We start from the raw sequence: 27,079 nt of genomic DNA, 5'->3' as shown, positions 1-27,079 counted from the left end.
AGGAAGTAAAAAAGGGAGACATTTACAAAGAAAAAAAGATATCAAAAGGAACTGACCAGTAGGCAGAAAAAACTGCAGAAATAAATGGAACTGAGATAGGAATGTTTAGCTAGGACTGAAGGTGCCCTTCAGATAAAAATTTCTGGCTTTTTTCAAGTAGCAAAAAATTTGAGCATTTTTTCTTTTCCTCAAATTAATTTTTTCATTTTTCTAAACTTTCTACTGAAATTCAAAATTTTCAACTATTTCTCAACTTTTATCCACTGAGGCAATAAAGCAATATGCAAAAAGTTTTTTTTAAAAGCATACCTTTCAGACCTAAAGTCTGCAACTGAAACAGTTTTCCCAGCTCAAAAGGTAGAACTCGTAACAGGTTGTTATTTAAATGGAGTTCCCTGTTGGAAAAATAAAAGTTTGGTGCAGTCAGATGTCAATATTAGGATTCACTAATGATTTTGTTTTTGTTTTTGCAAGGCAATGGGGTTAAAGTGACTTGCCCAAGGTCACACAGCTTAGGTAATCATTTAAGTGTCTGAGGCTGCATTTGAACTCAGGTCCTCCTGACTCTATGCACTGTGCCACCTAGCTTCCCCTCACTAAAAGTTTTAAAATTTATTCCATGAGAATTAACTTTGGGCAAATAATTCATTTTTTAAAAATACATCTAGTCTGAATCTAGTCTAGCACACAGGGTACAAAATAGACTAAGTGATGATAAGGCAGTTTAGCATTAGAAAATGTCGAATTTTTTTAAAAAAGCTTTATGTGATCATGCGCAAACAGTCAAAGGAATTCAAAGATTAGCCTTCGATGATAAATTCTCTGAATTCATTCAATATTCTGCATTCTCTAATACTAAACTGTCTTATCATCACTGATAGATCCAATTGTAAATGGTTTTAATAATGTTTAAAACAGACTGCTGTATTTGTAAATCTTAATACAGCAGTCTGTTTTAAACATTATTAAAACCATTTACAATTGGATCTACCAAGTATAATAAATACTAGGAATATTAGTTAATAATAAAGGCAAACCTCTGCATCACAATATTATTCTGTGATAAGTAGTCATGAAGATTGTTCTTATAATCACTGGTGCTTTCACTGATTTTTAAATCACCTATTTGGATACTCAGTAAAATTAAAGGAGTCTATAAAAAGGCAGGAAAACTAGGATTTTGAATAATGTCAGTATTTATTATTTCTTGGGCCAGAAATATATCAGATTCAATAGTCTTTTATGGCCAGTAACTACCACATCACTGAACTCGTAAATTTTTTCATTTTCCATAGAACTAATTCTCTTATTACACAAGGCTAGAGACTACTCCATTAGAATTAGAGTGGAGTCAACAAAGTTTTGTTCCTTTCATCTAATAAATTAGACATGTTAGGAAACAAGTAAAATGGAATCACAAGAAATACTGATTCAATTAACAGCTATTTATTTACACAGCCACATGCTAAACAGTGTTCTAAGTACTAAAAGAAATACAAAAATAGAGACATAATCCTTACTCTCATGGAGTTTATAATCTAGCAGGAATACTATAAAATACTTATACAATAACTACATTAACACATAGAAATAAGTGAAGTACCAAGAAGTAAAGTAATTTCCAGCCTGGGACAGTGGCTAGGGAGAACAGTAAAAATTACAGTTAAGTTGGACCTAGGCCTGCAAAAAGCACCGCAGAGTGGCAGTTAGGTGGCCCTGTCTAGATAAAACGCTGTCCCTGGATTCAGGAGGACCTGAGTTGAAATCCAGACCAGACACTTGACACTGACTGGTTGTATGACCCTGTGCAATCACTTCAACCCTGCTTGTCTTCTTAAAAACAACAACATAAACAAACCAAAACACCAAAAAGCACATTAGAGATAGGTCCTGGGGGAAAGAGAAATAGGCATTCAAAACAGCCTTTTTATAAGGGCTGAGTAGACCAAGACCCTTTCATTTTTTGGAGATTAATATAAAAAACTTAGCTTACAAGGTAACATGGCTGGATCAGACTCTATATACAGAAGCTGTCCTCAAATCTAAGCTTGGTCTATGAATTAATTATAGTATAGCTGAACTTTTTAACTAACTACTCAATCAGATTTTTAAAACTCATTTGGCTCAAGTATTACACAAGGTATAACAGTATGCTCTACAATATAAAGGACCTGCGAGATATGCTATCTATTTCTTACTAAAATATTATAAAAATCAGGGTGGCTAGGTGGTACAGTGGATAAATCACTGGCCCTGGAGTCAGGAGTACCTGAGTTCAAATCCAAGCTCAGACATTTAATAATTACCTAGCTGTGTGGCCTTGGGCAAGCCACTTAACCCCATTGCCTTGCAAAAAAAAAAAACCCCTAAAAAAAAAAGTACTCCAAAATATTATAAAAATCTACAGGAAAAATAAGTCACACTTTTAAAAATATTTAAGGTAAATACCTACTTATAAATTCATTTTAATTGTTTTCAAAATTTGTCATGCTATAACAATGTTTCTAAGGGTGCCTGGTTTAACATTAAGTCAAATTACATTTACCTGAGTGACACCATGTTTCCGAGTTCTGCTGGTAAACTACGGATTTTATTAGAGGACATGTCCAGATAAACCAAATTTTGAAGTTTGGCAATGTCTGAAGGAATTCGGGATAAAGAATTGTCACTGAGATGCAAAGCTGTCAAGTGGGTCAGTGACCATAAAGATGAGCTTAAGCTTCTTACTTTTCCTATAAAAGAAAAAAGTAATCTAAAGATAACACATCTCCCACTCAGTTTAGTTCCCAAATGAAACAAAAATTCATACAATTTACACAAACACAAAAGTTTCAATTTGCTTCAAAGTTATTTTTTGCTTAAAGTTATAAATTGTCAAGGCCACACTTTAAAATTTTTAAAGGTACTAGCTTTCCCAGTCAAACAGGAAATAATTTATCATTTAATTGACCTGAAGTTTACCAAAATTTCAAGTAGAAAGAAATTAATCATTTATATCCATAATAAACGTACAGTTAAGTGGCATGGAGGTTAAAGTACCTGTCCTGAAGTTAAGACTCTTACTAGCTGTGTGACCTTGACCAAGTCACTTAGGCAAACAGTTTCCTCATCTGTAAAATGAATCAGGAAAGGGAATGGTAAACCATTCCAACATCTTTGCCAAGAAAACCCAAAGGGCATCACAAATTGTCACATGACTGAAAATGACAAATCTTTACTAAACTCCATTATACATGGACAGAAGTTTAATAAGTTGTTCTATGTATATGCCTACATAGAAAAAAAAATATTCATCTTAATAATGATGCTCTTAGGGCAGCTAGGTGGCGCAGTGGATAAAGCACTGACCCTGGAGTCAGGAGTATTTGAGTTTAAATCCAGTCTCAGACACTTAATAACCTAGCTGTGTGGCCTTGGGCAAGCCACTTAACCCCATTGCTTTGGAAAAAAAAAATCTAAAAAAAAAGAACTTAAGGAAAAATGTTAGTTTTAAAGAACACATTTTCTAAAACCTCAAAACTACCTTAAACCTCTTCTGTTATGCAATATTTAGAAGAGGGTCAGGTGGAATCACTATTCTAATTAGTAATTGGCTGCTTGACTTTGTCACTTATAGAAACAAAAATTGTCAATAAGACTTTTAAAAGTAGCATCTAATTGTCAAACAGTGAGTTTTAGAGGTTTTATTCATTCAACGAAAGCATCTATGAGTACTTCCATATTATTGAGGAAACAAAGAAGCATAAAAATGGATGTCTTTCCTCATGGAACTGATAATCTTTTTGGAAGGACTCAAACAGCAATCAATATAAAAGTACAATTTTAAAAGCATCCTTGCAAGAATACTTGAGAATCATGAAATATAGAAAAAGCTAGTTTTCAGTAGGAATTAAAAAAGATTTGTGGCTTTCGAAGAACTCAAGAATACAGACAATCACAAACTGCTGCTATGATAAGTTGTTTACTTTCTCTTATAAAATAAAACATTAACAACATTATAACTAGCTTCTCTGCAAGAAAAGGCTATTCTTTAAATCTGAAAGAATATATTTTATACAGTAGTTTACTAAATCCCCAAGTAGGAAAGGTAATACAAAATCAAAGAGGAGGTAAATACGAAACTGTAACAGTTGGGGAAAAAAAAGAAAAAAATTTGTAGGGAAAAAATCCAGAAATTTTGTATCACTGCACTTATGCAACAGGTTCTCTTCATAAAGAGTTAAGATCTTTTCAAGTAAGAGGCTATCAGGAGACCCAAAGGACACAGGAGAGCATCAGTTATAGAACATCTGCTTTTCTTCCATCTATCAACCTTAAGAGATTAGGCTCAAAATGGTAAATTTTTCTTGTCAATTATGAAATTAGAAAGCATCACTTCTTCCCATTATATCAAAATAGCATGACAATAATATTCAAATGCTAAAGTAAACTGCAGAAGAGGATAAGTTGGTCTGAAGGATAGGTCATATGAAAAGGATATGGAATTTTAGTTGGCCAAAAGATTAGTATCAACTAACACTGCAATACAGTTGCTGAAGAAAATTAATGTGTTAAGCTTAGCTAACAAAATGTTTTGTTCTTTTTTTATTCTTTTGCTTACAAGGGATAGCTTTGGCGAAGCGGGGGATAAAAGGGGAGGGAGTGCTTTGTGCCACCTAGCTATCCTTTTATTATAGAGATACATGATTAATTTATCTTATATTTTCCTGAGTTTGTATGTGAGGGGTGGGGAGAAAGGAAAAAGGACATATTTGGAAATGAAAGTGCATAAAAACAAAAATGATATACTTTTAAAAAAGTTTAAATAAGGATGTTCCTGTGAATATACTACCAGAAAAGGGGGATGGGGGAGGAGAGAGCAAGAAAATGAGAAAAGACAGTAAACTATTCCACACTAAAATGCTTTTTGTTAGTTGGGATTCTATTTCCTGACATCCAAAGATTAAACTATCTTTCGTCACACAAAATGATCTCTCTAGCCAGGGATTTACATATGTGAACAAAAGTATCTGATAAAAATAGTCTATCTTAAATTTTATACTTTTCAACATTTCACCAAGGCTTACCACTTATTTCAAGCTCTGCCCAGTGTGATTTCTTCCCATTGGCTGCTTCCTCTGAGGACATAATTGTGTACATCCTCCGGGGGTCAGGTGGATCGTACTTTTCTTTGGGCATGCCTGTTGAATTAACACAAAACAATATGTATATGTATACACATCTGTATATCATTTATGTACTAATTAAAATGCAAGAAAAATTATAATTGATCTTACATATACTTAAATTTACTAAAATTATGCCCTAAATTTTAGACACTTATCAAGTAAAATGATAAAAGCTTACATAAGTTGAAATATAAAATATCTCCAAAAATATACTTGAAAACAAAAGCAGTTATTTTCAAGAAGAAAACTTAAAAGCTTTAAAACTTTTTTTTTCATTTTCAGGTTATTCTAAAAGTCTTAAGACTTAAAAACTAAGACTTTTAGGACACTCTACATAATCAGAAACCACTGAAAAGTTACTAAAGAGAAGATGCTATTCATTCAATGGTTACTAATGCTTTTTTCTTATTTGGGGGGGGAACCCAACAACAAAATAATCACCAAAATATTTTTATAATATTTTTCACTTTATTTTTTGTTTTTATTGGAAAGAAGGCTCATGAAGGAAGGAATAAATAACTTAAGGGATATGCATGTATACACAAATAAAAACATTTACTTATTTGTTAATTTATTTTTAACTAATTTTGAGACATCTTTCTAACATTTTTGTTTAAATCTGTAACTATCATTTATTGGGGAATAATTCTTTGACATAATTCATTATTCAGTGCATTCTAAAGTACTACCCTTATATGTTGAAAAACGCTTAATTTTTTTGTGAAAAAGTACTTTCCTTCCTAAAATTATGAGAGTACTTGAGGACCCAGATAAAATGCTGACAGTTAAGTCTCTGAGCAGGTATGAAGAAAGAGGAGATAAAATAAGATCATTAAGAATCCGAGAAGAGGGGCAACTAGGTGACAGAGCAGATAGAGCAATGGCCTTGGAGTCAGGAGTACTTGAGTTCAAATCCTGCCTCAGACACTTAATAATTACCTAGCCGTGTGGCCTTGGGCAAGCCACTTAACTCCACTGCCTTGCAAAAATCTTTTTTTTTTAGGTTTTTCAAGGCAATGGGGTTAAGTGGCTTGCCCAAGGCCACATGGCTAGGTAATTATTAAGTGTCTGAGGTCACATTTGAACTCAGGTACTCCTGACTCCAAGGCCATTGCTCTATTCACTGCGCCACCTAGCCGCCCCTGCCTTGCAAAAATCTTAAAAAAAAAAAAATCTGAGAAGAGTGGCTGAAGGGGGCATCACTATCAATTACAATGTACTCTATCAGGAACTTTGGAAATTCCTGAAGGGTAATATGGCAGCACCAATTAGTCTTTATAAATATATATATATATATATATATATAGAGAGAGAGAGAGAGAGAGAGAGAGAGAGAGAGAGAGACTTCTAATTTAAAAATTCCTTACAAGCAAGATTCTAGGATATCTACCAGTAAATTTCAATCTATTCACTGGGGTCTTCTGGTTAAAAGCATGTTTCAAAAGACTGATAAACTAAACTGTCTTCCATTGTATACTATTACTATAATTAGCAACCATAATCAGTGAAAAAAAACCTTTTTTAACTGCTCCAGGGATCAGTGAATCCTAAACTGCAAAATAACTTATTATCTTACTTCTCAGGTTTTCATATTAAAGACTTCACACAATTTTAGTGGAATGTCGCAAGAAAAATTTCACCCAAAGAAAATTATTTATAGCCATCAGAAAAATTTTTTTCTCTTATTTCATAAAATGTTTAAGTATACCAAAGTAATCTTAAGAGGGATAAGATGAAAATGTTAACTTTCATTCAAATGAAATATACAGTAAATTACTAAATGATGATCCTAGTAGCTTAATGCTACCGCTGCTAAGTATACCACTGGCCATAAATTGAGAATTTGTTGATATTGTTGATAAAAGAACTGATAAAGGGACTCAAGAAAGAATCTATAGCATCACAGAATTATTAACATCAAAAGAAAGAAAAGTTGGGAAAATAAAACATTTGCTCCTAGGTTTTAGAAAATAAATCTTAAATTTTCAGAAAATATAAGTTAAGACTCACAAAAATTTCAACTATGCAAATTATTACAGCGAGAAAGAAAAAAGTGAGGAATCCAAAGAAAATATTAAACATTATTAAAAATATATAACAAAAGAGAAGGAGAGTAAGATCCAGAATGAATATTTTTAAATAGCACAAAATTTTTAAAACATCAGAAAGGCAAAAGTTGATAATGTGCCATGTAGAAGGGGATATCTAAAGATATTATAAAAAGCATTTTTAGCTTTGTTCAAAAAACAGATAAGAAACAAGGAATAGGTATATTTGCTCAAGTAAGATGATACAAAGGAAAACTAAGTTGTTTCTCTCTTCTCTGAAATAGAAAACATCTTCAAGTTGAGAAAATAGATGACCACAAAGGTGCTATTACAGTCTAAAAACTCCCTAGTCACATTTTCTTAATCCTTCAGCAACTATCACATTTTATATTACACTTATTTAAACATGCTTCTTCTATTAAACTACAAATTCCTTCAAGAGGGGAACCATGATTCAGATTAGTCATTTCTGTATGTCCCTCATTATAAATAATAGTATTTTGTATTTAACAGACATTCAAATATGTTAAACTAAAAGTCATCCTTTAAATACTTTCCCTGATTATCAATTATTTCAAAAATTCAATATCCAGAAGAATTGTATTCTAGGGTACTAAAGAAATAGATGACTTCAGAGCCATGAAGAATTATGAGAAATGCAAGATGCATTAAAAACTGGAGACAAAGGTCTCAATTTTCAAAAGAAAGAAAAAAATGGATTGAAAAAAAATATAGGCAGGTATGACATCAAAGATTTAGAATAAATTACTAAAAAGTTGATTCATGGTCCCTTAAATTAAGAAGGGAAATAATTATAACCATAAGTCAGAATGTATTCACACATGGATTCTCAATATTTGGGGCTTGCTCTATTTAAAATATAAAGGACTTAAAGATACAGAAAATTTTCCTATCAAATGTACAGTGGCAAAGCAATAAGGAATAGCTGATAAGATATAGGAAAACCAATCCAAAGATCTAGTTAGGATAATACAAATTTTAAAAACAGAAATGACTATATTTAGCTACAGAATAAAGGAAATGGAGCTGTGATTTAACTGGCATAGAGATCTCTTGGATGAGAAATCCCAATGGCTCTATACAATTCAGTTTGTCACCTCCTCTGCAAATTATAGCCTTAAGAGATTTAAAAAGTTAAGGAAAAGTTATATATATGTCAGAGGTAGAACTTGAGCCTTAGTCTTCCCAACTCTAAAACTAGCTGGTTCTCTACTCACATTGTCATGCTGTCCCTCAATATTATAAGTTTTACCATGAGTTTTTAAAAAATTAATTGCAAAAGATAGGAAAGGAAAGACATTGCTTAGGAGTAGTTCATGTGAAAGCTTTGTAGCTTGTTCTAGATTACAGCTTCAGTATGAACTATCTCTAAAAAGAGCTAACACAATCTTAGGCTGATTGAATATAAGTACAGTGCTTAGAACAAAGGAGATAATATACTCTCATGATACAACTTGCTGTTCAGATCAAACATCTATTCAGTTCTACAGTATCTCATTTTAAAAATAATTTTGACTAACAAAAACAAAATTGAAGAAGATGACCAAAAAGGTGAATTGTTTAGAGACTTTTGAAATGTAAAAGACTATTGAAGGAATGGAGGATGTTTAGCTAGGACAAGAGAGGTTTCGATAATCATATGGAAGAGAATGGTTTTCTTTGTAGATTCAGCAGGCATAACTTTGACCTATGAGTCTCAATCAGAGGCAGAAATTTCTAGCAACTACAGTTGTCCATTACTAAATCATTTACGAAGCTTTACCTAGGTCAAATACCTCAAACATATCCAAGACAGTTGAAGGGACTATAAAATATCAAAATATTCACATCAACTTTTTGTAAAAGCAAATATGAACAAAAGTGAGTTATCAAATGGAAGATGGCTAGACAAAATGGGGACATAGAGGTATGCATATACAATGTGTATACATACCCTACAATTGTAATTTTATCATAAATATCGAATGCTTTCAGAGCAACCTGTATGAACTGAACAAAGTGAAGTAAGCAGGTAAGAAACAATATAGATAAGTACAATACTGCAGATGAGAATAAAATAAATCTAAGATCATTTTTAATGTCCAAATTTCGACCCAGAGAAAAGCACGCATCTCCATCCTTGGGGCAAAAATGTGAGGGAGACATTATATATGCATATTATCTCAATACTGCATATGTTGTCACACATGATTACTATGATAGTTGGTTTTAACTATTTGGCACTGTTATTACAAGGAAACATTTATGGAGAAACTAAAAGGAGAAAAAAAAATGCATCTAGAAAAAATCATTTTAACAATTTACATGAGAGCTCTCCAGAACTGTAATGGGATGTCTAACAAGAAAGTGAGATTCCTCATTACTGGAACAGTTAAAGTAAATGCTATATGATTTGTTAAGGATATTGTATACATGATTCTAATTTTGAGTAGAAAAGTGACCCATTTTGATTCATTCTCAGCTTTCAGAATCTGTTATTCCAAGTTACAAGTGTGTAATGTCTTAAAGATACATGATGAATAAAAACACTGCTAAATTATTCACATTTACTATTTTTTATTCTGTTCAATTAAATGATCTAAATTTTTCTACCTACCCTATAATTTTTTTTTACTTAAAATAAGACCAAAAATATCTACTAGGTCTTAAAATGGAATTATCATGCTTTGAACAAAAGAAATACACATTAGGGTACAAATGTTGAGCTGAAATTAAATTATATAGGAACTAAGAAAATCTATGTTTTTAAAGGAAGTTTTTTTTTTGGGGGGGGAGCCTATCAAACAGAAGTAATTCAAAACTTACCAAAATCTCAATGGTGGATAAAATACAGCTTAAAAATGTACAGCACAGTTGTATTTGTATTAATTCTTCTTCCAATACCCAAATTTCATCTTCAGTCCCTCCCCCACCCCAAAAGACAGCTAGAGGAAAATTTGGGCATATAAATGTAGTTCGAGTGACATCTGAGTCTTATTTCACAGACAGATAAAAATTCATAGTATTTTTATTTCATAATAGAACTACTAAAGATGGAATGTGTCAAATACCTAGTTGTAAATATAATATCTTATATTAAACATATGAAAATGTTTAATTATATGACTACAAACCATCTGTGGTATATGTCTATATGGTAAACACATATGTCTATGTGTGTATGCATATGATAATCTTGTAGAATTTATAGAAAAGGGCTTCAGAAAATTGATATACTACTCAAATTGCCTTTACTTGAACTGAAATCATTTAAAATATTCAAATATTTCACAAATGCAATTATTTAATTATGAACTCACAACAGTCTCTAGATACATATCCATATCCACAACCACAGGCTAATTTCAAGGTGATCATGTAAGGGGATCTTCCTTTAAATGAGGAAGGGTTCAAGAACCAAAATTAAAATTCAAGGTATTAATTTAATCACAACAAAAAATTTTGCTTAGTGACAAAAATTTAAGTAAAGGAATATACTATTTAAGTAGCAACTTCATAAAACACCACACCAAATACTATACATAAAAATTCAACATAAAATAATTTTTATATTTTATTTATACCAATCTTACTCAAGACCTTTAAGTCAAAATATTCTTTATAATAGATAAAACACCCCAAAATCTTCCTACCTTATTTCCTAATACTTGGTGAACATATTTAAGAATTACATGAATTAAACTCAATCTCACCTCAATAAAGAAATGCCTATTTTAAGATAAAATATTTTTTCATTTCTTTATATTCACTAATTTCTTTTTTCTACAATGTCTGTAGTTGATTTAGCTCCTGCTAGGGCTTTTGAAGAGGCTCTGCACATGTGCAAAAGGAATGATATTCAATCTTTGAGGTCAAGTAAACATTGCCTTGACCCAGATCATGCGTTTGCAAAGAGCCTAAAAGTGTCAAAGCCAACACCTGTTAAACATTCACCAGGATTACCTTTTGGTTAAGAAAAATATAAATGCTTTGTGAGAATCTGTGTTTCCATAGAATACTTTGAAAACTACAGCTATGAGGGAATTTTCCAAAGGTGAACTTTTGAAATTTGGTATTACTTAATGAACAATCAATCATTTATTCACCCAGTATTCACCCAGTATTTGACCTCAGGAGCTTCTATTCTACAGGGTAGTTGAATGTATTGCAAAATAGATACAAAGATAAAAGGCACTAGTAACTGGGTAGTATACAAAGCTGAGTCTTGAAAGAAACTAGCAATTGTTAGAGGTAAAGGCTTAGACTGAGTGGATTCTAGGACAATCAAGAGTAGCATAAAGAGAGATTCAGTGTTGTGTATGACTAAAACAATAATAAGATAAGTCTGGCTAGACCACAGGGCCTCAGGGGGAATAATGTATAATTAGGCTGGAAAAGTAAGTTGGGGTCAGGCTTTTAAAAGCAGTGAATGGAAAAAGATCCACTTGAGGTTAAGTGGGGAAATGACACAGACAGGAAAAACACTCTGGCAGCTGAATAGTGAATGGATTGGAATGGGGATAGATTTGAGGCAAAGAGACCAATTAGAAGGCTATTTGTAATATTCCAGGCAAGAGATGATTAGAACCTGAATTAGGATAGTGGCTGAAAGGAGAGAAGGGGATGGATATGAGATCAGTTGTAGAACTATTAAACTATAAATCCGGCAAATGACCAGATAAGATGGACAAGGGAGAGGAAAGGAATGGAGTACAACATCAAGTTTGTGAACTTCATTGCCTGGGAATTATGGAGGGGACCTCAATGGAAAAGGAAGAGCCTGGAAAGGCATGGGCTTAGGGGAAAGTTATGAAATGTATTTTAGACATGTTAAATCTGAGATGCCTATGGGATATACAATTCAAATGTTGATGTGAGAATAAAGTGCATAAAAGAGAAGAGAAAGTGCACTGAGATCATCAAACCCATAAGGTCACCAAGTAAATAAGGATAAAGAGAGAAAGCAATACTTAAAATTGAACTTCAGCATAGAACCAAATCAGGCTTTGCTCCTTAACCATAGACACACTACAGATAGGGACAAAGTAAGGATGATGATCTAGCAAAGGAGAATGGGTAGGAGAGATTAGATATGTTAAGATAAACAACCAAGAGAGAGTAGTGTCCAGAGAGTATTAAGGAAGGATTGTCTACAGGTGAAGAATGATAAGGCTTGAGAAAAGGTCATTAGATTTAGCAATTGAAGTCACTGGTTATCTTTGAAGACTGCAGATTCTTCTGAATAATGAAAATTGCAAAAGACTCAGAAAACAGGAAATGGAGGTTACAAAGTATATATATTTTTTTCTTGAAGAGTTTGGCTTTGAAAAAAAAGAAAGTGTGAGGGTCTGAGAGGGTCAAATGAGAATTTGTAAAAGCAGGATGGAACTAGTCGGGGGGGGGGGGGCACATTAGTTGAGATGAAAAGGAAGGGATGGGATCAAAATATACATATAGAGAAGGAGTTAGCCTTAGAGACAAGGGTATCCTCTTCAAAGACTAAAGTAAAGGAAGAAAGAATAGGACGGGGGGAGGCTAGGTTGCACAATAGATAGAGCACCAGCCCTAGAGTCAGGGGGACCTGAATTCAAATGCCACCTCAGATATTTAATGATTATGACCCTGGGGCAAGTCACTTAACCACTGTCTTACAAAAAAACGAAAGAAAAAAAGAGAGGCACAGATTAAACTACCAAGTGTTTCAATCTTACAAGAAAAAAATCACTATATTTAAAGATATGAATAGAAACCGGTTTCTTAAGAGACATTTTGTGAAGAGACTAAGATTATAAACAGATCATAATATAAATGCAGAATTTTTATTCATCTCACGTGAACTTGCTATTTGAAATAATAAGTCATAAAAAGTAATCTGATATCCCAATATCAAACTGGAAAGATTCTAGCATCTTAAATGGCTAACAGAATTAGGATGTTAACTGTAGAAAGTTTCACCATTTTTTAAAATCTAGATCAAGAGCTGAGAAATTGGGGAGTTTATGTAAGAGAAGAGACAAAGTACCTTTTATAAATGAAACTAGCAAAAAGAAGTGAATTTGGGACCTGGTGGCTTCCCTGAAGTCTAGCAAGGGGATAGGGAACAAAATCTGCGCCCTCATTCTAAATAACTCAAGAGTATATAGAGTCCATACTGTTCAGAGGTCACTAACACTGTTTACTGGGATGTGTCTGAAAACTGAAAGCATTCCTATTTTTTGGTCATCTAACTATCTCTGTTGAGAAATATTTTGTAATTATAATGACCAAACTTGGCTCCAGAGACGAGAAAATGCACTTTTCTCCTCCATTCTTTGCAGAGGAGAGTAGGTATGGTTATGGAATACTGTATACATGTAACTTTAAGCTAATGTTTTGATTAGCTTTGTTGAGTTAATTTTTTATTTTTTCTTTTAGATGTGTGTGTGAGAAAGGGATTTATTAGAAAATGAAGATAAAAAAGATAGACAAAAGATAATTAAAGGAATTTTTTAAGGAAAAAAACTTTGTAGGGGCATTCAAGTTCTATGAGATATCAAAAGACTTTAATAGAACAAAGGCTTCTTATTGAATATAAATAATAGTTTCTATCTTAATAGCCTTAAGATTTACAAAGAGCTTTTCTTAATAACCCTTTGAAAGGTAGGCAGTCCAAATATAACTACTTAATACTTTAAAGATAGGCAAATGAAGGCTCAGATTTCTTGATTATAGATAATGGAGGGGCACAAAGATAAATAAGACCATCCCTGCACTTGTTTTGCAAGTTTGTATGTTCAGGAACTATGAAGACAGAACATTGAATTATTTTCAAACTCAATGTGTTATATGATTTTGCTGACAAGGTTTCCTCCCACTTTTTTTTAAACTCCGTGCTACAAAGGTAGCTTGCTAGAGAAGGATATATTTTAAAATGAATATAATAGAAAAAACAAAAGGCATTAAATTACAAAACCTTAAGATATAGGAGAGTGGAGAAAAGCTGTATTTGAGGCAACAGGAGGCTAACATGAATGACTATCAACAGGCACATATTAAACACCATGCAAGGCACTGTACTAACTACTGAAAATACAAGGGAAAAATTGAAGTCACTTATCTCTAAGAGTTAGCATTCTAATAGAAGAGGCAACATGTATATGTCAATCAATAAACATTTATTAAGTACCTGCTATATGCTAAGTACTAGGCTAAGTACTGGGGATATGAAGATGAAAAATGACAGTCACTGCTTACAAGGCATTTACAATATAGCAAATAAATATATATAACCAAGCAATACACAGGATAAATAAGAATTAACAAAGAGAAGGTATAATATCTGTCCCTCATTTTTGAAGAAAATCACAACATAAGGGAGATGATGCCATGACCAAGCACATGAACTGGATTTGAGTAAGGGGGTGCTGTGTTAAGTCACCAGCCTCACTTTCTCTTCCAGAATCAACTAGTTCAGATATGAATCAGGATGACCAGAGTTGGCCCAGGATACGAGGCAACAAGGAGTCAAGTGTCTGAGGCTGGAATCCTAACTCCTGTTGTCCTGATTTCAAGGCCAGTGCTCTACCCACTGTGGCACCTAGTTGCCCTACAAAGAGAAGGTACAGGAATGAAAAGGGGATTTTAAGCTGGGACTTAAAGAAAATAAGGAGTCAAAGTTGAGGAAGAAGAGCATTCTAGACATGAGGAAGGTCCAGAGAAAATGCTTGGAATTCAGAGATGGAGTCTTGTTGATGGAACAGTCAGGAGGTCTGGGAGTAAAATGTAAGACTGGAAAGGTAGGTGGTGGGCTAGGTTATGAAGGGCTTTGATCCTAGAGGCAACAGGGTGTCACTAGAGTTTATTAAGTGAGAAGGGTGATGAGGATAACATAGTCAGACAATCACTTTAGTGGCTAAGTAGAAGATGGATTGGAGTAAGATTGGAGCAAGAGTAAGGAGACTCCCAGTAGCAGTATGGTACTGAAAAAGCCCAGGTATAAGGGAATGAGGGTCTAGGAGGATAGTGTTACCCTCTACAGGAAGGTAGGAGTGGGGAGGTGTTAGAGAAAAAAAAAAAGAATGAGTTGCATTTTGGAGAGGTTTGAAAGGCAGATAAGAGTGAGACTGGAGGTCAGCAGAAAGGTTGAGATAAGACAGGTAGATTTGAGAAATGGAAGAAGGCTCAGAAAAGAACCCAGTGAGACACAGAAGTCATGAAATGAATGAGGAAAACTAAGAAGGAACAGTTAAGATAGTAGGAAAATCAGGAAAGAGTGGTGTCCCAAAATCCCAGAGAGAAAAGTATATTGAAATCAATTGTGTCAAAGGTGGTTGAGTTTATGAAGAATAAAGATTGACAAAAGGCCACTGGATCTGTCAACCAAGAGTTCTTTTTTTCCCCCAAATTTTATTTTATTATTTTATTAAGTAACTATTATATGCTCTGTGCTAAACAATGAAGACACAAATAGAAACATTTAGAAAAAGAAAAATATGGCCCCTCATTTCAAGTAGCTCACATATTAATGGAGAAGACAACACATCTTAAGAGGTTTCAATTACAAGATGGAGAAATATTCGTGGTACTTAGTGTTCAGTGGCAAAATAGCGTGTAATGCATCATTTTAATGTAATTTCCATTAAGATTCTGATGTTGAACAATCTGACAGAACCAAGGCCTCTGGTGGCAAAAACTTTCTTTTCCAAGTATTCAGAAGTTGTGGCTGTAGCACCCTAGGAATCATTGCTCAGCCTCATCTTTTTTTTTTTTTGCAAGTGAACTTTAATTTATTATTACTATTATTATAATAAGTTTGTTATAAGAGTAAACATACCCCCCCAAGAAGATGAGAAACCTCAAGAATAGTGAGAGAAAAAAGAAAGTACTTCAGTCTGTGTTCAAATTCCAATGGCTCTGTCTCTGGGGTAAGCTACTTTCTTTATTATAAGTCCACCAGAGAAGGCAACCAAGAGTTCTAAGGTAACCTCACTAACTAATTGTAAACTATCTTTTAAAGGAGTTTAGCTATCAAAGGTAAAAATAGTGGGGATAGAAAGATCAAGTGAAGGGTTTTTTTTTTTTATGGATGCCAACCCAGGAATGTTTTTAAGGCAGTAAGAAAAATAAGTGATAAAATTGGGGGATGACAGAAGGAACCATCTGTTGATGGGCAGGATGGAAATGGAAGAGCTTTAGCAGAAGTTTTAGAATCATAGTGAAGGACCATTTGACTTTGTGTAACATAAATTTATAGTTTTTTTGCATTTTTTGTGTATATGTACATAAGACATGTACAAAGTAGATACAAAGTAATCTTAAAGGGGTAAGCATTGGTGGCTTATAGAGGGAAGAGAACAGGAAAAGTCTCCCCAGAAAATAGTGCTTGAGTTGAATAAATCTTAAAGGAAGCCAAGAATGGTTCTCAGTATTTCAAACTGCCTCACAACTTAGCTGTAGGTACACTCTAGAGTCCAGCCGAACTGTTCTTCCTTTCCCTCACAAACATTGTCTTCCCCTCTGTGACACTGAATCAGGCTATTATCCATGGTTGGAATGAGTTTTCTCCTCACTTCTGCTTCTAGGAATCCTTAATTTACTTTAAAACTCATCTAAAACTGGACTTCCTTTATATGCCTTTTCCAATCCTTTTCTTGCTATTTCACTCTGATATTATCTTGCATTTATTCTGAACAAATTTAAACACATATTGTCTCTCCAGATAGAATATAAGTTCTTTCAGGGCAGAAATTGTTTCATTTTTGTTTTTATATATCAAGGCCTCACTGTATTTGGTACATAGTAGGTGATCAATAAATGTTTATTTTCTGAGACCTTCAGAAGACCGGATTTAATTAAGCCATAACACCGTTTGACACTTCAGACTCTTAAAGGTATTTTTTAGTTTAAATGATTTATCTTGTCTTTTTCCTAGAGGGGAAAGATGGCTTTCAAGTTCTCTTAGAAGATAAGTTTACTGGAATTTAATCAACAAAATTATTCCCTGCCAGTATTTTCCTAGACTTAATGTATTTTTTTCCTTTTCAAGTTCAGTCATATCATATTTAAATTACAGCGACTAGTTCTGGTTATCTAAAAACCCTAAACTTATTCAGGTTCTCCAAACCACTTCAAATTGTTCTCGCTAAAACTCCTTTTCCCCTTTGTAGAAGATAACAATTAAATACACATTTAAATCTGTATTGTTTAGTTATTTCTATTTTTATGACTCTCTAAAATGATTTGATATCTGAATCCACCCCCAAATCTCCTTCAAAATCTGGGAGAAAGCATTACAATGTAGATTTGTTGCTTTTATCTATTTATTAGTTGCTAATGTAAAATTATCTACTAGAATTACAAAAATCATTCCAAAATGAATAATAACAAAACTCAACATATAATCCCCAGTATAACCTCAAATAAAAGAGAAAATACATTAAGTAAAATAAAAGTGCTGAAGACAGAGGTTAACTTCTGGTGAAAGCTGATAACTCTTCATTGGTAAAACAAGGTAAAGAAAGCAGATGTAGAAATAATTTGTTATTAAGCACCACTGTATCACACACAGTCAGTGCTAGGAGCTGAGGATACAAGCACAAAGAGAATGAAACAATCCTGACTGGCAGGAGACTTAGTTAACTCATCAAAATGACTTGCAGCATCTGAGGTCAAGACCTTTGATTTCACTGGTATAAAGAACTAGTGGAATCTGTGTACTACTGCAGATCAAAAACTGTTCTGCCATTTAAGTTTTAAAGTTACCTGGGGGCACTGAGAGATTAAGTGATTTTGCCCAGGGCCAGACAGTACATATCAAAAGTGAGACTTGAAGCAGGTCTTCCTAACTCCAAGGCTGGTCCTATTCACTAGGTCATGCTAATCTGAAATGCATAAAAACATGAAATATAGAAAATGGGCTGGGTTCCTAATATCACAAAATATGGATTTTAGATAAAATGGAATAAAATTAAAGCCAAACAAGAAATAAAACACTCCTCATTATTCATGCTATGTTCCTGCAAGTTTCCCAACTTTCCTTTACACTACTTTGCGTCTTTTATACTCCTCATTCCCTCTTGTCTAGATAGTCACAATACCACAATACCAAACCCAGCTCCCTTCAAACCTTAACTCAGGTACCACCTCCTACATACTAATTTTCCTGACACTCCTTCCCATTATAGAGGGGAGTAGACATGGCACCATAGTAAAAATTGTAAGAGATATAGCAAGAGCAGAACTTTGTTCTCAAGGAATGCATAATCTAAAAGAAGATATTAAAATACCTAAACTTCTATAATGTTAAGTGTGTATGAGCACGTGGGTATGTGTACTTTTATTTGCATGTATGTTATATTCCTCCAAGGAAGCAACAGGTATCTCAGCACACAGAATGATGCCTTCTGCATAGCAAATACTAAATGTTATCTGACTTGAATGTATACCATGGAAACAATGTGAAGACTAACAGAATGCCTTCTGTGGGGGGAAGGGGGGAGAAGCAAGATGGGGGGGGGGGGGAATTGTAAAATTAAAAATAAATAAAATCTTTCCTTTTATTCTCTGATCAGAAATGAAATTTAATGGAGGCAGCTAGATAATAGATCTGTGCACAGAATCTGTGGTCAGAAATACCTGAGTTTAAATCAGACATCTGTTTGTATGTGTAACAGTAAGCAAGTCATTGAATATGTTTGCTTCAGTTAACTCAACTGAAATATGGGAATAATAACAGCATCTAACTCCCAGGATATGGCATAAGGAACCAATAACATATTTGGAAAGCATGCCTGGCACATAGTAGGTGATTAATAAATGCATATTCCCATTAATAAGGGGTAAATGTAATATTCTTTTAAAAAATCATGACTAAAAAAACTATCATGATCAATAAGGTATATATACTAAAAGTGCATAACCTGACAATATTATTTTTAAATAAGATTAAGGCACTTTTGTGCACCAAAAACTAAATACTAGTTAAAGAGAGGCAGATTTTAGCCAATATATGGAAAAATTTCTTAAAGATTAGTGTTATCTAGTCCTTAATTGAAAATTAGATTACTGCTTAATTAGGGGATCTTGTAAGAAGAGGACAATATCTGAGTATAAATTGGATTAGGTGATTTCTGGTGTCCCTTTAAATAGATTCTGTGGAAATATTTAGCCTGAAGAAAAGACAATAATAGAGAATACATGATCATTGCCTTCAAATATCCGAGTGGTATAAATTGAAATATAGAGTATCCCAAACATTTTAATGCAGTTTTTAAGTTATTAAAGAAACACAGTTACAAAATAACAAACATTTAGTAATAACTACAAATCATAAACCAGTTTAGTATAAATGAAAGACTGGATTTTGCAAAAAAAAATCTAAGTTCACATTCCAATCTTGCTTATTAATTGCAGGAATGAAGAAATTGATGAATTGACTAGATGATCTCTATCTAAAGTTTCTTCTAGCTTTAAATTCTATGACCATATATTATTGCTATGGAAGGTAATTTAGCATGGTGGGTAGAGAGCTGGCCACAAAGTTGAGAAGTGTCCAAGTACTACACTTGATATAGTCTTGAAAATTTCTCCCTAATTTTCAATAGCAAAAAAAAAAAAAGTCCCTTCTTCCCCCATTAAGTTCCCTATACTGGAGGTGTCAAATTCAAAAGAAAGGGATGTCTGAGGGCAGCATACTGAATTAGAAAAACACAAATTAACATCATCTATGCTATATTGTATCCCTTATTTATTTTGCTAAACATTTCCCAATTACATTTTAATCTAATGTCAGCTAATCTACTAGCAGGAGTAGATAACTTTTAAAATCTCTTGCTTAAATGTAAATAGTGATAAAACTATTATTACCTAACACTTGAAATTTTGTATCACTGACTAAACAAGGGTATCTATTTTTTGTATGGTCATTAATAAATATCAGGAGAACATGGATTACTACTAAAGATACTTTCTTCATGTATAGTGACTAATCAACAGTCTGTAGACACTATTACTCAACCAATTATGAAACTACTTAAATGGATGAGAACTGGAAAGTTCCTTCATCCATGGTCACATTCCTCAATGCATTTATGCATGTATTTCTTAACTGATGCATATTTTTATGAAGGACAAGAGGACTTTCACTTGCACAGACAATGCTAAATAAAAACATCACTTAAATTGGTATGTATACATACATATGTATGTATAATATATATATATATAAATATATAGGTAGCACTTAAATTACATGTATACATATGTATGTGTGAAAGTATATATATAAATAAAATTTCCTTCCATGCTGTTATTAAATCACTTTATGAATCATTCAAAATGATACACAACCATGTAATAGGGTTAACATTGCAGAAGCTTAGCATTCTTTTAAATATACTAAGCAGTGTGTAAAATAAAAGACTTCTGACTACCATAAATGACTTCAAAAATGGGTTTTTTTCTTATTTTTAAAATTCACACAGAATTTAATAAAATGTCAAGTGACATAAAATAACTAATTTGTTAATTCTAGGTCTAATTAATATTTCCAAATCACTAACCATCAGATCAGTATCGAGTCATATTGATTTTAAACCTCTAAGGAAGAAAAAAAAATTATGATAAAAGAATTATCTCAGAAGGTTACAAAGAACAGTAAAATATGCTACATATAGCAAGGAATCAGATGCTTACAACTGTTTTGAGTCAGTCACAAATTCTATTTTTTTAGTATTCCAATCTACATTACTGAATTTCTATTTAAGCTAAAACCATGAGAGCAGATTATAAGTATTTTAAAAAACTATTTACAGGAGCAGCTAGGTGGCAAAGAGGATAGAGCACCAGTCCAGGAGTCAGGATGACCTGAGTTCAAATCGGCTTCAGACACATAATAACTGCCTAATTGTGTGACCTTGGACAAGTCACTTTTCCCCATTGCCTTGTAAAAACAAAACAAAAAAACCCCCACCATTTATGCTCCAACTACAATTCTTTAATGGTGGTATTTTATTAGGATATCAGGGCAGATACTCCTTTAGTCTACTTAGATCAATGTCCATATACCATAGTATATGATAATTGTGCTAAGGTCCAAAAAATCATCTACTAGCTAATGTTAACCTTCCATTAATAAGCCTTTTCACACAGAGTTAGGACAATTCTTAAAGACAGATACAAGGTTAATAGTCAGCACTGTACTAGAAGTATTCACAGCTTGATGCAACCTGCTACAGCTTCCATTCTCTTGGCACAGTGTTGGAGAACACATCCATGTCAGCATAAAACATCGAAATAGGACTTTAGTTTCAATATTCCATAAAAAGGCATAACACTAAAAGGAAAAAAGTTGTCTCTGTATAATTGATATCCTATTACTTTCCTTCTCAAGGGGAGGGGGGGATAGGTAGGAGGGAAAGAGAATCTGTAACTCAAAAATTTTTTAAAATAAATGTTAAAAAAAATTACGTGTAATTGGGAAATATTTAATGAAATAAATAAAAATATTTTTTAAAGAACAACAATTCAATCCAACCAGTATTTATTAAGAACCTACTATGTGCAACATACCAAGTCAAGTGCTAGAGGTACAAAAGGAAAAAAGTCCTTGAATTCAAGGTGCTTATTATATTCTCTAGGCTAAAATGTTATTAGTTCATTTACAAAAAAAAAAGGCAACCAGCCCCTCCCAGTTTAAAAAAAAATTGGAGGTTATTTGAAACTAAAAGAATTTCTGCTTCCAATTTCAGATGCATGGGAAATCAAATATATTGCCTCTCTAGAACCTTAGAAGCTTGGCTGTTTTAAAAATATAACCTAAAATCCTTTAATTTTATACATATGGACTGGGTGGTTAGAGAGGTATTTCCAATTGTAGCAAAAAGATTCAAGATACTACAGATTTACTTTAAGATAAAATAGATTTACATCTGCAGAATATCTAACAACTATGTCAACATCTAATAATAGCTGGTTTCAGCACCTCTTTAATTCTCTTTATATAAAATGTCATCAAATTAACAAGAAAATTAAAATGGTGGGTACAGAATCACAGAAACCAAAATTGAAGCCAGGAATAAAATTCACCTTAAGTCTATTTTATGCCCAAATCACATTTCTACTTTCATATTACCCATTTGATATTAACAGCTTTAAAGCTTACAAAGTAATTTCTCTAAACAGTTCTGTGAGGTGGTTGGCACAAATATTATCTCCATTTTTCGTATTTTGAAAGTGAAATCCAAAGAGATAAAATTATTTGCCCATGTTAATACATGCAATTAACAACTGAGATTCAAAAATCAAGAGTCTGTGGATTTTTCTCCAGTTATATACTGTCTTCTTAACCACAATGACATTCTGTAACTACTTTGTTAAAGATCTAACATAATTTGAATGTACTATACAATACCTCAAAACATGTGGATCATGAATTAAAATCATATATGAACATGAGAAAAAACCAAGAGGAATTTAAAATCTTTAAAAAAATTTAAATTATTCAGTCAACAAGCATTTATTAAAAGACTACTATATGCCAGGTACCATCCTAAGCACTTAGGATACAGAAAGACTCAAACAAGCAAAAAAATAAAAATGGTCCCTGATCTCAAGGAGTTAAGTCTGTCTCTTCCCTTTTGTGGTTTCACTTTTTTTTTCAAACATCTTATGATCACATCTATGTTGGTAATGCCTTTAATAGTGCATTCAAATCATCCCAGTCCTTTTTATCCTATGCAATTTATACCTATATCTTTTCATTAACCATTCCTAGAGAAGAGAAGGAAGTTGAAAACATGGGAGGGTTTGCATCTTACTCAGTGGGGTCATTCTCCCCAGATCTTTTAACATAGTGTGAGTGCTTTTATGCAGCTTGAGTTATCATGTGGTCTTTTTTTTTTTAGGTTTTTTTTTTGCAAGGCAATGGGGTTAAGTGGCTTGCCCAAGGCCACACAGCTAGGTAATTATTAAGTGTCTGAGACTGGATTTGAACCCAGGTACTCCTGACTCCAAGGCCGGTGCTTTATCCACTAGGCCACCTAGCTGCCCCCACTCAGTCTTACTAAAGGACTAGCTTCCCCCTTTTCCCATCATGAAAATCTTTCAAATTTAGACTTCTTTTGAGGAAATTAAAAGAAATGTATAAGTAATGACTTTTCTTGGCAACTAGAGGTCTAGAGCTACATTTGAACCTTTATGACAACTAAGCTTTAGTCAAAGAAAACTTAAAAATTTACTAAAAATCTCAAAATTATTGTCATTTAAAACTCATAATGCTTTTAATGTTTTATTTTCAAAAAAAATAAAAATAAAACATTTTATTTTCTCCCAGTGTTGCATGTAGGATATATAGATATAGCTCTATAAACCAATAAGTATCCTTAAATTTCAATGTACCAATGGCAATATAAATTTTATGTATTTAAAAAAATTGCATGTATCTACATATGTATATGTGTGTATATATATGTATATAAATAAAATGGGAAATAATGAGTTCTGCTGCATTAGTAAATAATTTCAGGGTTTTTCTACTTTTAATAATATTTCATTGTAGAGTTGGAAGTTTTCCTAATCAACTTTGTGTGATCAGTTGAATTATGCCCAGTAAGAAACTTCTGGAATTTTATAATCATTTAATGAGGTATTTTAATTAATATAGTATACAGGATATGAATAAAATATAATGAGACTGAGTCCTAAGTAGATACATTAGGAGATATAGCCTAATAAAATTTAAACCATATTTGAAATTAACTAGTTGGAGACAAATTGTCTTGTTCTTTTGAAGTGACACCTCTGAGTAAAATACAGAATTATCTAATTGATTTGCCTACCTTATCCACCAAACTCAAGTGATTCTGAAAGATTTGACTGTTTTCCTCAAAACATATGGTACTGAATTGGAAGTCAAAAGAACTGGATTCTAGTCCAAGCTGTTAGTAATTAATGTAACTTTAGCTAAGTCACAACTTCTTTGGGCCTCAGCTCTCATTTGTAAAATTGAGGGTAGTTAGATTATATGTTCTTATTCTGAGACTTTTTAGAAAACCCAACTTTACAATTCTAATTCAATAACTAAGAATTGCCACCATATCAATATATTTAGAACTTGATGCAGATTCAAGACAAATCCCAGAGATAATCTAAAACTATTTGAAGCAAACAGCATCATCAAAATGTAGGACTTTCCATAGTACCCTGAAAGATAAAACTGTTATTTCTGTTTCAAAACTTTAGTCATTCTATATTAAAATCTTTTATTTCTACAGAATCAACCTTGTTCCTCTTTTAAACTGTTTCAAAAATCCAAAGAGAAACGTCAATTTTATTGGGTCTATACCACCAAGTGAAAGTAAATAAAATTAATGCAAATTTACATATATTCATTTAACACATCATTTATTTTTCATTAAAAATGCCAAAATGACAATTTGAAATATGCTTAATTTTTCTGAATTAGTTTTCATTAAGTCAGGTCTTGATTCTGGGTCCAATTCCAAAAAAAGGAAGGAGAATGGATTCAGTCTAGTACAATAATAATAGTTATTTTTAAAAACTTGACTCTTACACTACTAGAGAGGCAGATTACTACAGCACTGAGATAGGGAACTAAGGAGAAACTGGTTCAAATTCCACCTAAGACACATTAGCTATGTATGTGACCTTGACATGGAATTTACTCTTTCTGTCTCAGTTTCCTTATCTGCAAAACAAGAGATAAATAGCATTAACCTCTCATATAGCTGCTGTGAAAAATCAAGTGAAAACAAAATTTACTCTGCAAATCTTATAGTTATATGTTATTACTGATAATGCAAAACTTGTGTTCCAAAGCCTGAATTAAAAACCTGAACTTGAAATCAGAAGATCTGGTTTCTGCCTTAATTCTTTATGTGACCTTGGGCAAGCCACTTGAGTTTGTGCACCTGCAAAATGAAGAGGTCTGCACTATAGGATCTTTTAGATCCTGCCAGCTCTAACAAGATAGGATCTATAAAAATATTCTATAAAATTAGTGATGCTGTTCCAGTTAATTGCCTTAAAAAAATTCACTCTCATGAACCACTGGACCATTAATATAAAACATGCAAACACGCATCTACACATGAAGCCCGAGTGAATACAATTCCCTCCCCTGAAAATCAAAGTTACCCAAGTAAACTTTGTAATTTGTAACAAGTTATTATTTCATCTGTTAGAGACCTAGTCTCTCCTACTAGCTGGATACAAAATTACTCACTCTGATTTCTCAAAAAAAAAAAATCCCCCAGTAGCAGGCATGTTCTTGGAGTTATCCCAAAGAAGGGAATTGGAAGCAATCCTCTACTACAGATTCCTTGCATGTGTTGTGAGCCTCCCAGGCTCAGCCACTTACCTGCTCGTCATCCTAAGTCCCACCCACCTTCCTTCAGCCCCTGGGCGCTTCGCGTCAATCAAAGCCCTAACTCTCTCTCCCGAAGGCTCAGCCTGTGACTGCTGCTGCTTCGGTGGCTTTTTTTAATGCCAACTAGGCCTCAGCATCCCAACCTGCAGCAGCAGCAGCAGCAGATTCTTATCAAAACAACCGCCGGCCCTGCTTTAAGGAGCAGCCCTGTGCCGTGGGGGTTCCCCCACTTTCACGGGGCAAAAAAAAAAAAAGTTGTGGTTTTGTTGTTGTCGAAGTGTTCGTGTTTTCCGTGGGTGTGGGGGCGGGGGGAGGGGAAGAGAAGAGGGAAAGAAATCGGCCCCGAGCGGAGATGAATCAGAGTAAGGGGCGCTCGGGGCGGGGAGGGCAGAGAGGGAGGCGGCGGCGACGTCCCGGGGCCCGGCCGGGGGGCTCCCCTCGGCCCGGACGGGTCAGGGAGGGCGAGTTTGGGGGCCAGACAACTTGTCCCGGGCGCCCGCCCGCCCCTCGCAGGCCCCGCTCCCCGGCGCTCACCTCTCGGGGTTCGGCTCCCTCCTCCGCCTCCTCCTCCTCCCTGTGAGTGCAGCGGGGGCTGACCTCTGGAACCACCATACCAGTCCCCCCAGCTGCCGCCGCGCCGCCGCCGCCGCCGTCGCCGCTCCCGCCTCAGCCGCCGCCGCCTCAGCCTCCCGCTGCTCTTTGTTCCCTGCGAGGGCCCCGCGGCCGCCCGCCCGGAGCCCGCTGGCCGCCGCCGCTACTCCCTCCACCGGCACCTCCCCTCCGCCGCCGCTTCTTCTTCGCCACCGCCCTCCTCTCCTTCCCCGCCGCCGTCTCCTCCTCGCCGCCGCCGCCGCCGCCGCCGCCACCGCCGCCTCCTCCTCCTCGCCCCCCTCGTTTTCATTGAAAGCAAACAAGCATCATGGCGGCGGCCGCCGTCCCCAGCCAGCGAGAGCCCGCACAGCGGCCCCGACTCCCAACATCCCCGCCGCCCATTGGCCGCGGGCTCCGGACGCGACCATTCGGGGACCAGCCCGGGAGGCAACACAACAAACGCCTCTACCACCCCCACCAGAGGGCTGCACTTGAGCCGGCCTGCCCCGCTCTCTCCCTTCCCTACTTCTCTCCTCTTCCCCCATCTTTCCTTTTTCCTCTCTTTTCCCTTTCCCTTCTCCTCTTTTCTTCTCCCTCTTCTCGCCTCTCCTCTTTCTCTCGCTCTTCTGTTTTCCACTCCTCTCCCTCTTCTCACTTTTATCTATTCAACTTCTCTCTGTCTCTCCTCTGTCTTTCTCTGTGTGTCTCTGTTCTCTCTCCTCTTTCTGTCCCTCTCTGTTCTCTCTCTCCTCTCCCTCTGTTCTCTCTGTCTTCTCTCTCTCCTCTCCCTCTTTGTTCTCTCTCTCTCTCTCCATTTCATTTCTCTCTGTATCCCTTTCTCTTCTCTTGCCCTCCCAGTCTTTTCTCTTTTATCTCCTTCCAGACCCCTAGCCTCTTTCCCAGCCCTT

At 34.6% G+C, this 27,079-nt stretch overlaps 1 protein-coding gene across 2 annotated transcripts in view; it reads right to left on the bottom strand.

Moving 5' to 3' along the window:
- The window catches only part of CNOT6 (CCR4-NOT transcription complex subunit 6), a 46,818-nt gene extending 20,438 nt beyond the window's left edge, over window positions 1–26,380 (bottom strand). Inside the window, exons 1-4 of one of the 2 annotated variants that reach the window (XM_074212211.1) lie at window positions 26,115–26,380; window positions 5,067–5,180; window positions 2,546–2,732; window positions 310–395 (exon numbers count right to left, since the gene is read on the bottom strand). In XM_074212211.1, the coding sequence (XP_074068312.1) occupies window positions 310–395; window positions 2,546–2,732; window positions 5,067–5,178 (385 nt within the window). In that variant the 5' untranslated portion in view covers window positions 5,179–5,180; window positions 26,115–26,380. The remainder of the gene's footprint in view (window positions 1–309; window positions 396–2,545; window positions 2,733–5,066; window positions 5,181–26,114) is intronic. The other variant, XM_074212210.1, reaches the window with a different exon arrangement.
- Between the last annotated feature and the right edge of the window lie 699 nt (window positions 26,381–27,079).

Source organism: Macrotis lagotis, chromosome 1 (assembly GCF_037893015.1).
Source record: "Macrotis lagotis isolate mMagLag1 chromosome 1, bilby.v1.9.chrom.fasta, whole genome shotgun sequence".
In the NCBI taxonomy this organism is placed as follows: domain Eukaryota; kingdom Metazoa; phylum Chordata; class Mammalia; order Peramelemorphia; family Peramelidae; genus Macrotis; species Macrotis lagotis.
This window is presented reverse-complemented; position numbering and strand designations above follow the sequence as displayed.